The 13,827-nt window shown below is 50.4% G+C and overlaps 1 protein-coding gene across 1 annotated transcript; it reads left to right on the top strand.

Annotated features, from left to right (window-relative positions):
* Positions 1 to 658: 658 nt before the first annotated feature.
* On the top strand, positions 659 to 13,084 carry LOC102943457 (zinc finger protein RFP). The gene is made up of 7 exons (XM_027832427.3): positions 659 to 1,623; positions 3,980 to 4,075; positions 5,009 to 5,239; positions 6,259 to 6,281; positions 7,354 to 7,469; positions 8,806 to 8,880; positions 10,719 to 13,084. The coding sequence occupies exons 1-7, from the start codon at positions 1,228 to 1,230 to the stop codon at positions 11,231 to 11,233; spliced, it is 1,452 nt and encodes a 483-aa protein (XP_027688228.2). The 5' UTR covers positions 659 to 1,227; the 3' UTR covers positions 11,234 to 13,084.
* Positions 13,085 to 13,827: the final 743 nt, after the last annotated feature.

Below are 13,827 nucleotides of genomic sequence, written 5' to 3'. Positions count from 1 at the left end.
AGATCCTTTCGCTAGCCCATTCCACCAGGGTGGTGTATAAGCCAGGAAAGTTCTTCCCCGCAATAGCTGGACCATTTCCCGCTTACATCTGGGCAAAGTTATTTCTTTTCCCTTGTGTCTGGGCATTAGGATATAACCTCTAATGACAGGGTCACATGCTACTGTGCTCATTAACACAGGACATATGTGATATCTCTGCTGGAGCAAACATGTCCCTGTTACTTACAACTGGGGAGATTTACCCATCTCTGTGGAATTCAGTCTTGTCCCCAGGGCAAGTCATGGGGTCAGATTAGTAAATGAATAATCATCTCCAAAACAAACACATTCTCCTCTCTGCTATGTGTCCCCGTCTCTGCTTGGTCTTAGTCATGGCAAAACACACTGACTCCCTTGAATAAGCTGTGTGTGGTGTTAGTTACATTTTCTCTGTATGGGCTACAAATTGTTCCTTTGCCTTTTCTTCTTGTTGTTTTGAAAATTTAAAACCGAAATCTGTTTTTCTGAGGCTTTACTGGAGTCTGGAAACAGGCGTGGATGTGAACTGTCGACTCAGAAAAGTCATAAAACTTACCGCAAAAAAAATCACCCTTCGGTTCAAGGGTCGCTCTGTACAGAAATCTTCATGTTCCGGGTGAAGACGAGAGAAAATACTGACAGAATCAGCCCACAGCAAGTAGGACACAACTTGTTCCCAGGTCACAGGATGCCTCTGATATTAAGCCAGGAAGTGATTGTAAGTCTGACAGTCCCTGGGATGGGAATGTTAGACTGTTCAGCATCTAACACAGCACAGCCAGGCCGGATCGACGCACACGACTGTCACTGACACAACTATATGGGTTTAATTCACCCCGTTGGTTATTTCAGTGCAAATCTGTATGTGTCTGAGACACACTCGTTTCAGATGAAGAGCAGCCTAAATTTGTTTCTTTTCATATTCATCACCCACTTTATCCTCCCCCTGCCTTTTCTTTCCATTCCCTTTTTATTTCTCTACCCCCTTCCCCTCGCATTCCTTCTCCTCCTCGCCCCATGTAGGTCAAACTTCTTTATTTTCTTATCTTTCCTCTATTCCTTCTCCCACCCCCTCCTTTTTCTGCACCTTCTGCTCCTGTGCTGGAGAGCAGCTGATAGGAGGTCAGGCAGGGACCTTTCATTATCAGCAAAATCACTTCTGATTCGGAGCAGAAGGCAGAGAGAACAGAAGCCCAGCTCCTCGCTGCCATGGCTTCAGGGGCTTCTGAACAGGGACTCCAAGAGGAAACCAAATGTCCCATCTGCAGAAACTATTTCACGGAGCCGGTGAGCGTAGACTGTGGGCACAACTTCTGCCGGGACTGCATCTCTCAGCACTGTGACACATGGACAAAAGGGGACTATGACCCTTTGTGCTGTCCCATGTGCAGAGCTCGGATCCAGAAGGAGAATCTCCGGCCCAACTGGGACCTGGCAAGATTAACAGAAATACTTAAAGAATGGAATCTGTGCAAGAAACACCAGGAGAAACTCAACCTGTTCTGCGAAGAGGACGGGGAAGCCGTGTGTGTGGTTTGCGAGAAATCCCCCGAGCATAGATCTCACAAGGTGCTGCTCATGAAGGAGGCTGCCCAGAAATATCAGGTAGGAAACACTCTGGATCCGGGTTCATTTGGTCCTTTCCTTTGCAGTCTAATCTGAACTTTGCTCCCAGGGCATCTAGAGTCTTTTTGGAGTCATTCTAGAAGCCGCAGAGTCCCCTAATTTCCTACATTTTTTTCCCTAGTCTCTAGCTCCATCCAAATCTCTCCCCTGCAGGCTCCTCCCTCCGGGCAGGTGCTGTCCCAGCCTGCCAACCCTGCACTATTCATTAGGGAGAGATGGTCACCTGAGCTCAGAGTGAGGCAGTTTCTGCTGCCAGGCTGGGAATGGAGGGGGAATGAGCTGCTCCCAACACATCCCTGACAGCCCAGGCACTTCAAGCAGGGCATTCACCTTCATGATGAACACAGCAGCCCTCCCTCTGCTGCATGGAGCACACATGGGGCTGGATTAAGGCACAGGCATATGGACCCTAGCTCCTAGAGTCACCCGCTTGCATCACACCCTCAATTTCTAGTCTCAACAGAACCACCAAAAAGTAAGCTCCTGGCCTTCATTCTTGCAAAGAATAGCTTGGAAATGAGAACTAAGCATAAGTGATATGGCAAGGCCTGCCTGAGTTTGCAGAGAGCCTGAGACAATAGCTCCAAGGGGCTAGAACTGATCCATCAATCCAAAGAGGGTGTTAACTCCAAGACCTACTGCTCTGGGGTCCCCATCAACCACACCCCACCAGGGGGCTCTGGGTGTGTCATCAGGGGAAGAGCTAACTAGATCCAACCAATTCTCCCAAGCAGATAAACCCTGACTGCTGGGGGGAGCATTTGATGGCGCCCAGCTGCTCCCCTGACTCTGAGGCCCTGCTGCCTTCCCTGCTGTTCCTGGGGGGTGGTGTGGGACCTTTGTGGCTATTCCTGAGCGGGCAGAAGGGCCCCATGCTGCTGGATCTGGTTCGCTAGAAGAAGGGGGTGCAGCCAGCATTCCAAGTGCTGGAGAAGGGGGGTCATCTCTAATGCAAGGGCTGGGCCATGAGAGCAAGGGCAGAAAGATCCAGCATGCTGGTGAATGAAGCTCTCTAGGTTGTCTAGAATAGAGTCCTGGCTTACCTCACTGCAGTTCTGCGCGTACACATCCCTTTGTTCTAATCTGGAGGGAAGGTGCAGACAGAAAGGAGGGCAGGGAACATGCTTTCCTTCAGTACTGCCCCTGGGAGTGAGAAAAGCTACACGACTGCACTCTTCATTACTATTATGATTCATTAATAGACCAGCCAAATCTGCAAGGAGGTCCCTGCCTGCCCGCCCCCCCCCCCCGCCCCCAAATATTTACAGCCTTTCAGGACGGCCAGAGACCAAGGGGAGGTAGGAAAGAAACTCGGAGTGGCCTGTCCCATCTGCTGCCTCTGTTCGGAACATGCTCTGCAGGGTGTGTACACACCATGCCTTAAATAGATCACAGTCCTTCACTCTCCACCCCCGACAGAGCTGAGCTCAGCACAGGGACACAGAGTGGGGGCAGAGGTGGCTGTATGACATCTTTCCACCTCCTGGGAATATCTGCTTTTCCGGGGGCCCTGCCTGGATCCCCAGCCCCGGGGGCTGCTCTTACACTCTGCTCCATGGGCGATTGTGGCAGCTGAGAAAAGGCAGAGTGCAGGGCGCCCCAGCCACATTCCTGCATGTCCCCAGCAGGTCCCTATGAACCAGGGGGTTGGTGAACACTCACTCTGCTCGCCCCATGTCATCCCCTTACTCAGGAGATGAACAGATTGATCATGTTTCTAGAGCCTTACAGTTACACAGGGGCTGGGATCGAACCCAGAACCGCCCCCCTTTTGTCTGTATCACTCACTTCCATCCCAACAAGGGTAAACTCATTTATGGGGACCAAACCATCCGGATCACTCAAAGCCAGAGCAGCGCTGGGTGCAGGGTCCCCTGCTGCTGTGCACTGGGCAGCCGAGAATGATGGCTGTCAATATTACTGCCTGGTGAGAGGGTCTAAGGGAATCGCTGGAGAGAATCATAGAATCGTAGGACTGGAAGGGACTTTGAGAGGTCGTCTAGTCCAGTCCCCTGCACTCATGGCAGGACTAAGTATTATCTAGACCACCCCTGACAGGTGTTTGTCTAACCTGCTCTTAAAAATCTCCAGTGATGGAGATTCCACAGCCTCCCTAGGCAATTTATTCTAGGGCTTAACCCAGCATCTCCAGCCAGTGGGCTTTCAGGGAATTGGCTTTATTTCCTCCTGCCAATGGAGACACGTTAGAAAGAGTTTCATCAAAGACTAAATTCCAGCAATGCTGTTTTTTCTTTCCCATGGTGGGAATAGACCCCTGCCCACTCCTGCCAAAGCAAAAAAAAAAACCACACCAAGTCTTTTTCTTCCCTCTCAGGATCAATTCCAAACCCATTTGCTGATGCTGAAGGAAGAAAAAGAAAAGCTCACAAAATGTAGACAGTCTGAAGAGAGGAAATTGCAGGAATTCCTGGTAGGTCCCATTGTCATTAACCAGTAGTTATTATTTGGGGTAACGATCTCTGAGGGTATATTTTGCTGTGGCATTATGGAGGAGTGTATGTTTTTCCTCTGTGGCCATGTGGTGCTACGGGAGACAGTGTGTGTGTCCCTATCTCTCTGTAATTGTGTTCCTGCGTGTGCACACTTTTGTGCATGTCTGTTTTGTGTGTCACAGCTGTCGGTGAGTTGTTGCTCTCTCTGTGTGCATGCAGTGTGTGTGTGTGTGAGTAACTGTTGTCAGGAGAGCACCATTGACCCATTTAAATGTTGTTTTTGTGTGTTGTGGTTTTTCTCCCCATGGATGTCTGCCCGGGGAATTCTGAGTACTACCCCCTTCTGCCCTTTCTATTGATAGACTTGGGTTGTCAGGGGCCAGTGCAAAAGCATTTCTAATCATGCCAGATATCAGACATGATAAACAGAAAATGGGGCTGGCTGGGGGGGTCTCTAGGAAAATCTTCTCTCTATCCATAGGGAAAATTTCTAAGGCAATATCTTAAGCTGAATTTTAGAGGTTGTGGTGAATTTTCCCTCCTGCACATCTCAAGGGCACTGGAACGGGGTGGTCAGGGGGCAATGGCCCCATCACTTTTTATCAGCCATAGGGGCAAGTGATTGGGGGAGGGGGCAGAAAGGAGTGAGCCAAGAGTGGGGTTTTGAGGGGAATAGGCGGCACGGGAGCGGGGGAAGGGATGGTGCGAGGGTGGGGTCTGGGGGTAACAGGCGGTGCAAGAGTAGGGCCTCAGGGGGAAGAGGCGGCCCGGGAGGCAGGCCATGGTTCAAGTGCCGGTGGGCCCCCCCACACACACTTTTAGGGTGCTTCTGCCGCTTCTGGCACAAACTCACCCTGATTGTCTCCAAAACTCTGACCTGCCCTTTCCTGATTTGTCATTGTTCACTAAAGGAAAAGACGGAAGCCGAGAGGCAGAAGATTGTGTCTGAATTTGAGCAACTGCGCCAGTTTCTGAAGGAACAAGAGCGACCCCTGCTGGCATTACTGGAAGAGCTGAAGAAGGAGATTGCGAAGATTCAGGACGAAAAGGTCGCCAAACTCTTCGAGGAGATTTCCCGTCTCAGTGAGCTGATCGGTGAGATGGATAAGAAGTGTCAGCAGCCGGTGAGGGAATTCCTGCAGGTGAGCCTGTGTTAGAGCCACACCAGGAAATTTATTTGTATCAACCCCCTCCACTGCCTCTGGCTCACTGGCAGTGATTACCCTGGCCACAGAACCCTCCCCTTCCCTTCCTCAAACAGGTATGTCACTGGAGGGGAAGGTGGTCAATTTCCCCCATTTATGGTTCTACTCTGTCAGCTCTTCTGAGCTCCCAGAGCGAAGATCTGTTTGAGGACAATTCCTTATTTCCTGACTCAGGGCTCATAAAACAACTGGCCCCTCAACAGTTGCACCACAACACACCTCCAAAGGCTGGCAAAGAGGCCAAACCTGGACCCTGCATCCTCCCAACCCCCACATCCCTTGCACTCCTCCAACACCGTCCACACACGTATTCTCCTTTCTGCGCTGACCACTCATATTGCCTAACTCTGCACAAAGAAGTTACATGACGCTAAAGATGCTATGAGCAATTCCTGGTAGGGGCGCTGGGAGTCAGGAACCTCTTGGCCAAATGTCCCAGAAACTGGCTTTCCTTTGATCACAATCAGTCAAATTGTTCAGGATATGGTTGAGGAGCATGATTACTTTACACGGACTAGTAGAATCTTTCATCATGCCTCTAATTAATGTGATTCCTTTGACGATACATCTGAAGTAAAATCAGAGTCTTCATGTGGATTTTAGAGCACTTTACAATATTGCTTTTAAATCAGGGTATGTCTACATTTAAAACAATACAGCTGTGCTGCCGTAGCACTTCAGTGTAGACAAGGTGATAATCCATTTTAGCTGTACCAGAGCTTCCATTGCACTATAACTTGCTTGCGTTATTCCATGGGACTATCCGGTGGTTGCTGCTGAAAACCTGGCCTGTTTAGCCAGGTATTCATAGTTGAATTTGTAAAGTCACAAACTCCAGTGAAGCATGTCGGGAGCTCAGCGTGTGATGGCACAGTGAGTCCTGTCCAGAGCAGGAGAGAGCCCCAATGCATGGTGCATGGAACTGAACGTCCTGTTTCTCTCTGTTTCCCCTATAGGGCATCAGATGCACCTTGAACAGGTAGATGGCTCCTTCTCAATTGCCTTCGTACTTCATTATTCTAGGAACAGGCTGGGACACCACGTTACCAAAAAATCACCTCCAGGCCCAACAGCAAAGTGGGGCAAGGTGACACATGGAGTAGGCCTCTCCCTCTGTTTAACAGAAACCTGGGGTTCCTGCATTTCATGCAAAGCTAACAGTATCATAGGCGCCGATTCCGTGGGTGCTCTGGGGCTGGAGTACCCATGGGGAAAAAATGGTGGGTGCTGAACACCCACCGGCAGCCCCCCATCAGCTCCCCCCCGCCTCCCCAGTGTCTCCCACCCACCGGTGGACCCCACGGATCAGCAACTCCCCATCCCTCCCCATGCCTCCGCCTGCCCCAATCAGCTGTTTTGTGACATATGGGAGGCTCTGGGAGGGAGGAGGAGGAGCGACGACATGGCATGCGTGGGGGAGGGGGCGGAACTGGGTGGAAGAGGCGGGGTGGGGTGGGGCTTTGGGGGAAGGGGTGGAGTCGGGGCGGGGCCTGGGGCAGAGCCAGGGGGCGAGTGCCCCCCGGCACTTTGTAAAATTGGCCCCTGTGAACAGTATTATCTGATCACCTGCCTTCCCAGGGTGGGGGAGATGTCCCAGGCCTGTGGAATGGAGTATGAGCTTTTCACCTCTTGGGCGTCTGAGTTCTGTAGGGCCCAGGTCAGGAGTAAATAAAAGTCTTGATGACGATTTGGAAACCTAAGGAATGGGCTGGTGAGAGGGGAGTTGATCTCAGTCCAGATCCATGTGGACAGGTGCCCACAGCCGAGTGACTAGCAGACATATGGGAACCTACTGGCCACCAAAGCACAGAGGACAAAGAGTCAATTGCTCATGGGGATCGAACTCCCGTCCTGTCCCTAAAGCTGGTCCCACTGGGCCAGGTTGAAGCACACTCATGGGACACCAGGGGGGAAGCTTGCAGTGCCACTGGCTGGGATATAACTGCTCTGTGGCTGGGACACACAGAGAAATTCTGTCTAGGCCCCACAGCTCAGTACTTCCATAGTGAAATAAAATGCTTGTTAACCGGAAAAAGTTTGTTGCTCTCTAGATGTGAAAAAAGGAAGTTCCAGCAGCCAGAGGAGATTTCTCCTAAGCTGGAAATCAAACTTGATTTTTGGTGTCAGCAAAATATTGCCCTGAAGGCTACTCTGAGGAAATTCAAAGGTACTAAGGTCTAGTGAGGAAGCTGAAACCTGTGCTTTTGGGAGGTGATGGGCTCCAGCTGATTACTTATGATTAGATGCTTACATCAAACTGAAATAAATCAGAGCCTAACTTTCAAACACAGCTCCTGAATCAGGGGGCAAAGGGCTGGGGAATTTCCAAGCAAAAATAAATTATTGTTCACAATCAATAATGATACAAATGTGATTCCTTTTTCCATTAAGAAATTTCTTCTAAGTAATGAGAAAAACAGGATCCAGGTGAAGGGAGCCATGTCACATTCTCCTGACAACATTCAGTTATGGCTTCATCCTGTTTATAAATGGAGACAAGAGCCCCCCAAACTGCTATTTAATAACAAAGAGAAAGGAAATATATCTAAAGATAGTGCGGCAGTCTGGGAGTCGGGATTGCTGGGCTCTGTTCCAGCTCTGCCATTGACTTGCTGTGCGACCTTCATAAGAACATAAGAATGGCCAGACAGGGTCAAACCAAAGGTCCATCTAGCCCAGTATCCTGTCTGCCGACAGTGCCCAATGCCAGGTGCCCCAGAGGGAGTGAACCTAACAGGTCATGATCAAGCGATCTCTCTCCTGCCATCCATCTCCACCCTCTGACAAACAGAGGCTAGGGACACCATTCCTTACCCATCCTGGCTAATAGCCATTAATGGACTTAACCTCCTTCGCCAAATCAGCCTCTCCCTGCCTCAGTGTCCCCATCTTCAAAATGACAATTACAATCATTCCAGTCCCCACAGGAGGGTGTGGATCTGATGTGCAACTGGTGGATGTATTAAAATGCTTCCAGATCCCTACATGTAACAAACACTGAGGGCCTGATATACAGCAGTGCTGAGCACCAGCGGGTCCCATTGACTTCAGTTAGAGCCGTGGGTGCACAGAGCCTTTGAAAATCAGACCCTGTGCGAGCAGAGTGTTCACCTGAAATCCTTGGATGGACCGAGTGATATAAGGCCTGGTCTTTATTTACACTAACACCTTTACGGACTGACAGTATGAAGGGGCTTTAAAGTGTGTAAAGGCCTCTTTACACTGTCAGAGCCATACAAAGGGTCCTCAGAGTAAATGAGTATCAGGCCCCTCGTTATGCAAAGTGTTCCCAGAATATTCCTGATTCTGTTTAATTATACTTTGCCCTTCCTAGAAATTCTTCCTGTATCTCTTCATTTCTCAACCTTCCTCTGTCTCTCAACCCCTTTCCCTCTGCTTGGGTTTCAAAATTAAAGAACAGTTGTGTCAATTAGTAGCAGAAAGCTGGCCATAAACATGACAGCCCGAAATCTCATCTCTCTCTCCCCTTCTCCTCACTCTAGACATGCTGTCATCTGAACTGAAGAGAGAATGGGAATTGTCTCTGCCACAGGGTGTAACAAAAACACATACAAAGGGTGAGTTTTACAGGGATTTGGGCCTCAGATTCTCAGTGATTGTGGAAAAACCTTTCTGGGATCAGAGACCCAACTCATCTCAAACTAGGCTCAACATGTGAATAAGAAGGGGGTTGCTGTGACAGGTAGAGATTGATTCTCCCTGCCCAGGGTAATCCTGTGCTGGGCACACACTGTGACTGAGGATTGGGATGGGGGGGGGGGGCACGATACCCCAGACAGACCATGTTGACCGTCTTTTTTCAGCGAAAAGCTAGAGCATTAAACATTTATCCAATGGTTATTTTATCCAACATTGCACCTGGGTCCCCTGAATGTGTCTTTAAAAAAAAATTATTTGAAGAAAATTAGAAGGATGAAATTAGAGGTTGATGAAACTGCTGATGTAGAAATAAAATAAAACTGGGTGTTTGTAATGAACATGTACGCTGAAAATGGCTGTGTGACCTTTTCTTTAATGGAACATACCATCTGGTGGATCTGCATCACATGGTCGTTTGACCATTCCTATGCAAACACAGCCCAGATGCGGTTTTCAACCTTTTTTCACTTTTGGACCTCTAAAAAATTTCAAATGGAAGTGCAGACCTGTTTGGAAATCTCAGACATAGTCTGTGGGCCCCCAGGATCTGTGGACACAGGTTGAAAACCACTGGTCTATGGTAACGACGACCTTTCGCGGATGCTTTAGACATAGTCTGCAGACCCCCAGTGGCCTGTGGTCCACAGGTTGAAAACCACTGGTCTACAGCATCTTAGGTACCAATGTGCCGACGTTAGCATGTCCCTTAAATGAACATTATGCACACCCGAGTGCAAACATGTTAGTTTGGACATGAGGAAAAACTGGGGCTGCTGGGGATTTTTAAGAGCAGGTTGGACAAACACCTGTCAGGGATGGTCTAGATAATACTTAGTCCTGCCATGAGTGCAGGGGGCTGGACTAGACGACCTCTCGAGCAGTAGCATAGCTACGGGGGGAGCGGGGCAGCGGCCGCTCCCACACCGAGCACAAGTGGGGCCTTTTTAATGTATTGGCGCCTTTTTAATTTTTACTCACCCGGCGGCGCTCCGGGTCTTTGGCAGCCGGTCAGGCGGCGCTCCGGGTCTTCAGCAGCTTTTCGGCGTCGGGTCCTTCACTCGCTCCGGTCTTTGGTGGTGGGGGAGGGGGGGTCCTTCAGTGCTGCCGAAGACCGGAGCGAGTGAAGGACCCGATGCCGAGGACCCGGAGCGCCGCCGGGTGAGTACGAGTGGGTGGCGCCTTTGTTATCTCCGCTCCCCCTGTTTTCTCCACCCGGCTACGCCACTGCTCTCGAGGTCCCTTCCAGTCCTACGATTCTCTGATTCTATGTATGGGGAAACCTTGTCTGGAAAGTGACGTTTATAATGCTTACAGGCTAATTCCTCCATGTTTGTAACAGTTTTAGTGCCGTGAGTGGATGGGTCTAGTGCTGCACAAAATCGTATTTTAAAAAATGGAGTGAACTTATTGACAGTTCATTAAAATCTTCCTTCAAACCAGTATATAGGTTGTGGAGAGGGAGAAAGAACTTGCAAGACCTGTCCAGGGAGAGGTAATAGGAAAAAGACAGAGAGCCAAGCTCTGCAACCACAACAGCAGCTGTAACCGCACCTTTAGTGTCTGGAAGGAGGGAACTGCAGTGAAATCCCAGCTCAGCCCCAGCACAGAGGCAATTCCCTGGGACCCAGGACAGAAAGACAGAAAACTAGGGACTGTCCCAGCCAGAACGGGGCTGCTGGGGAGTGTGAGAAATGGTCCCAGCCTCCCCCAGGTCTGAGCTCTGCCCCTAACGCTCTGATTCTCTCTCTCTCCCCAGTGAATGTGACTCTGGATCCAGACACGGCTCATCCCAGGCTCATCGTGTCTGCAGATCGGAAATGCGTGAGATGGGGAAACACACAGCAGGATCTCCCTGACAATCCCAAGAGATTTGATTTTATTCTCTGTGTGCTGGGCTGTGAGGGATTCACCTCGGGGAGACATTTCTGGGAGGTGGACGTGGGAGATGGGGGACGGTGGGCCGTGGGGGTGGCCAGAGAGTCTGTGAGGAGGAAGGGAGAGATCATCCTGAACCCTGAGGGGGGGATCTGGGGTGTGCGACAGTGGGGGGGCCAGTACCGAGCTCTCACCTGCCCAACAACCTTCCTGTCCATGAGCTACAGCCCCCAGAAGATCCGTGTTTCTCTGGACTATGAACAGAGGCAGGTGACATTTTTCGACGCTGATAACAAGGTTCTGATCTATACTTTCCTGCTGGTCTCTTTCACTGGGGAGAGAATCCACCCTTGGTTCCGAGTGGGGACGGGATCTCAGCTCAGGCTCTGTCCCTGAGACAAGAGGGGAATGTCCCACTGGGGACCCTGCAGTTTTCCCTTGTAGCCTCTGACGTCCTCATCTCTATGGCCCTGGCCAAGTCCCAGCTTCCCGCAGACCTTCTAATGCATACTCTGGAGTGTCCAAACCACAACAGGCTACCAGGGAGAGGTGGAGATACAGAAGCCAATCTCATTGCCACAAGGATTTGACACCTGTTTGTCACGGTCCTCAGTGATCCAGAAGGACTCTAGCTGCCTGTAGGGTCGGAGACTGATAGATGGGAGCCGTAGTTAATTAAAGTGAAGGGCAGTGAAAAGGAGAGAGACACAAAGCAACGTACGTGACAGTGGGATTGGTGAATGCTAATGAAAGCGATGCTGTCACTCACGGCATAGTTCATCCATTCAATGCACTATTGGGGCATGAAAAGTAGGGCCACTTCTGTGCCTTTATAAGGGCTTTGTACAAATTTTGCAACTTTTCTCTTTTTTAATTATTCAGTGATCACTGCCGGGGAAAAATTGTGCCAGGTAAAGGGCTGGTGCAAGGCACTTGCATCACAGAGCAGAGGGAGCAAGGTCTAGGTTGCAAGAGGGCAGACTTTGGGAAATTAAGGGAATTAGTTAAAGAAGTCGCTGGACTGACGTTCGCAAGGACTGAAATGCAAAAGCAGCTTGGAATTTCTCTGGCCCAACTGTACAAAAGCTAGCTGAAATTTACATCCCAAACAAGGGAGGGAAACTTGTAGGAAAAGGCTCCAGACCTGGCTGGCTGGATAACCACCAATATGGAAAGGGAAAATGATGAGCAAAGAAAGCTACATCAAGGAAGATAGAAAAATGTTCGAATAAAGTGAGAATTGCTGAGAGTGATGCGGAATTAGCTCTTGCCAAATGAAATAAAACAAATACTGAGTGGTTTTTTAGTTACATAAATGAAAAGAGAATGAGGAAGGAAGTGGTAGGGCCACTATGCACTGTGGATGGGAAAGAGATTAAAGATAAGCTACAGTATAGCCCAGAAGCTAAATTCGCATTTTGCCTTGGTTTTCAGTGAGGATGATCATATGATCTTACAAAGTATTAGCCGAGGCATTTCCAGCAGAGGCTGAGAAGTATCAATGACATTGCACAAGGCACTGGTAAGATCTCATCTGGCATACTGTGTAGAGTTCTCGTCTCCCATGTTCCAGAAAGATTAATTTAAACTGCAATAGGTACAGAGAAGACCTAGTAGGATAATCAGGGGAATGGAGACAGGGGTGCTGGAATGGGGGGACCAGGAGGCCACGGTCCCCTCACTTTTCACAGTGGGTGGGCCAGGCCCATCCACTTCTTAACATGAGTGTAGTTTGAGGGGCAGGGAGCTGCATTGCCCCGCCAAAATGCAAGCATCAGGCAGGCGCGGAGCGACACAAGCAGGGGCTGCACTTCGTGACCCCTGCCTGCAGCGCCAGCCTCTTCCCAGCCGGCCCCTCTCAGTGGCCCCACCTCTGCTCCTCCTCTTCCCCCCAGGGGCCCGTCCCCTGGCCAGGCCAGAAGGCAGAGCCAGCCTGCTGCCCAGGGAGTCCAGGCTGCTGTGGGGAGCCCTGGGCCCTCCATCTGCCCTGGGCGATGCGGTATAATCGTGTGACAGAATACAGCTCTGCATTCACACCCTACACACTATTGTAATAATCTTTGTACAAAGTATGACTTGTAAGTGAGGCTGTGAATTTGTCACGGAAGTCACAGATTCTGTGACTCTCCAGGACCTCTGTGACTTCTGCAGCAGCCGGTGCAGCTGGCCCGGGGGCCGCCTGAGCAATTCAGGCAGCCCCTGGGCCAGCCACACCAGCCACTGCTGGGGCAGTCTCGCCCCCCCCCTCCCCCCATCAGCAGCAGTAGGAGTTTTTGTCTGGGAGGGGACTCAGGGCTAGGGGTTGTCGCACAGGAGTGGGTGAGGGGCAGCGCTTACCTCAGGGGTGGGCTCCCCAGAAGCAGCGACATGTCCCTCCCTCCCTCAGCTCCTAGCTCCGTGCACTGCCTCCGCCTGCAGACACCGCCCCCGCAGCTCCCATTGGCTGCGGTTCCCGGCAATGGGAGCTGCGGAGCCAGCGCTGGGGCGGGGGCAGCGCGCGGAGCTAGGAGCTGAGGGAGGGACGTGTCGCCACTTACGGGGAGCCACAAGGAGCCGGGTAGGGAGCCTGCCAGCCCCACCAACCCCAGCACCAGCAGGGGTTCTGGACTACTCCTGCCCAAGATTTAGTCAGGGGTATATAGTACAAGTCATGGACAGGTCACAGGCTGTGAATTTTTGTTTACTGCCCGTGACCTGTTCATGACTTTTACTAAAAAAAAACTGTGACTAAAATGTAGCCTTACTTGTGAGGTATCATATGAAAACTCATAATTTTCTGGTCATTATTGTCCTGGTAATATATGTGTGGCAACTCTGTGTGTGTGAAGTGATAAGATTCCCCTATATGGTGTTGTTAACATGTGTTCAAAACCCCACAGTACTGTCCAAAGAGAAGGTGGCAAACAGGTCTGTCCTAAATGAAAGAACATGTGCTTTGCTTCATTTGCATTTGAGCAATAAACAGAGTTATCAAGCAGAAGGGGAAAACA

Source organism: Chelonia mydas, chromosome 14 (genome assembly GCF_015237465.2).
Source record: "Chelonia mydas isolate rCheMyd1 chromosome 14, rCheMyd1.pri.v2, whole genome shotgun sequence".
NCBI classification, from domain to species: Eukaryota; Metazoa; Chordata; order Testudines; family Cheloniidae; genus Chelonia; species Chelonia mydas.
The sequence above is the reverse complement of the archived record's forward strand: the minus strand, read 5'-3'. Positions and strand labels throughout refer to the sequence as shown.

Excerpts from the sequence above, each read along its gene's own strand:
- LOC102943457 (XM_027832427.3), top strand. The coding sequence starts at position 1,228 with ATGGCTTCAGGGGCTTCTGAACAGGGACTCCAAGAGGAAACCAAATGT. Across the intron at positions 4,076-5,008 it reads GGAAATTGCAGGAATTCCTG|GAAAAGACGGAAGCCGAGAG; the intron begins GTAGGTCCCATT and ends TGTTCACTAAAG. Across the intron at positions 5,240-6,258 it reads CGGTGAGGGAATTCCTGCAG|GGCATCAGATGCACCTTGAA; the intron begins GTGAGCCTGTGT and ends TTTCCCCTATAG.